Source organism: Haliaeetus leucocephalus, unplaced genomic scaffold (assembly GCF_000737465.1).
Source record: "Haliaeetus leucocephalus isolate CR32 unplaced genomic scaffold, Haliaeetus_leucocephalus-4.0 Scaffold262, whole genome shotgun sequence".
Lineage (NCBI taxonomy): Eukaryota > Metazoa > Chordata > Aves > Accipitriformes > Accipitridae > Haliaeetus > Haliaeetus leucocephalus.
Window position 1 is genome coordinate 8,753,693 of NW_010972698.1, and position 235 is coordinate 8,753,927.

General features: G+C 71.1%; 1 protein-coding gene across 1 annotated transcript in view; it reads left to right on the plus strand.

Moving 5' to 3' along the window:
- ALG13 (ALG13, UDP-N-acetylglucosaminyltransferase subunit) overlaps positions 1-235 on the plus strand; it is a 30,124-nt gene that overhangs the window by 4,040 nt on the left and 25,849 nt on the right. The window contains exon 5 of the mRNA XM_010569149.1: positions 103-235. Coding sequence (XP_010567451.1) covers positions 103-235 — 133 coding nt within the window. The remainder of the gene's footprint in view (positions 1-102) is intronic.

Genomic DNA, 235 nt, shown 5'->3' on the forward strand with positions numbered 1-235 from the left:
GTGCGGCCCCTCATTAGCGGCAGCCGCGTGCCCCGCCGCCACGCGCCGCGCCGCGCCCCGCGCGGAGCCCCCCCTCTCCCGCTTCTGCCTTTGCCGCTTCAGCCGCCGCTGCCGCCGCCCGTGGAAGATGCAGAAGGGCTGGAAGAAGTACTTCGGGCAGAAGTCCTTCAGCGAGGTGGCCATGGACGAGTACCTGGGCAGCCTGGGGCTGTACCGCAAGATGACGGCCAAGGAC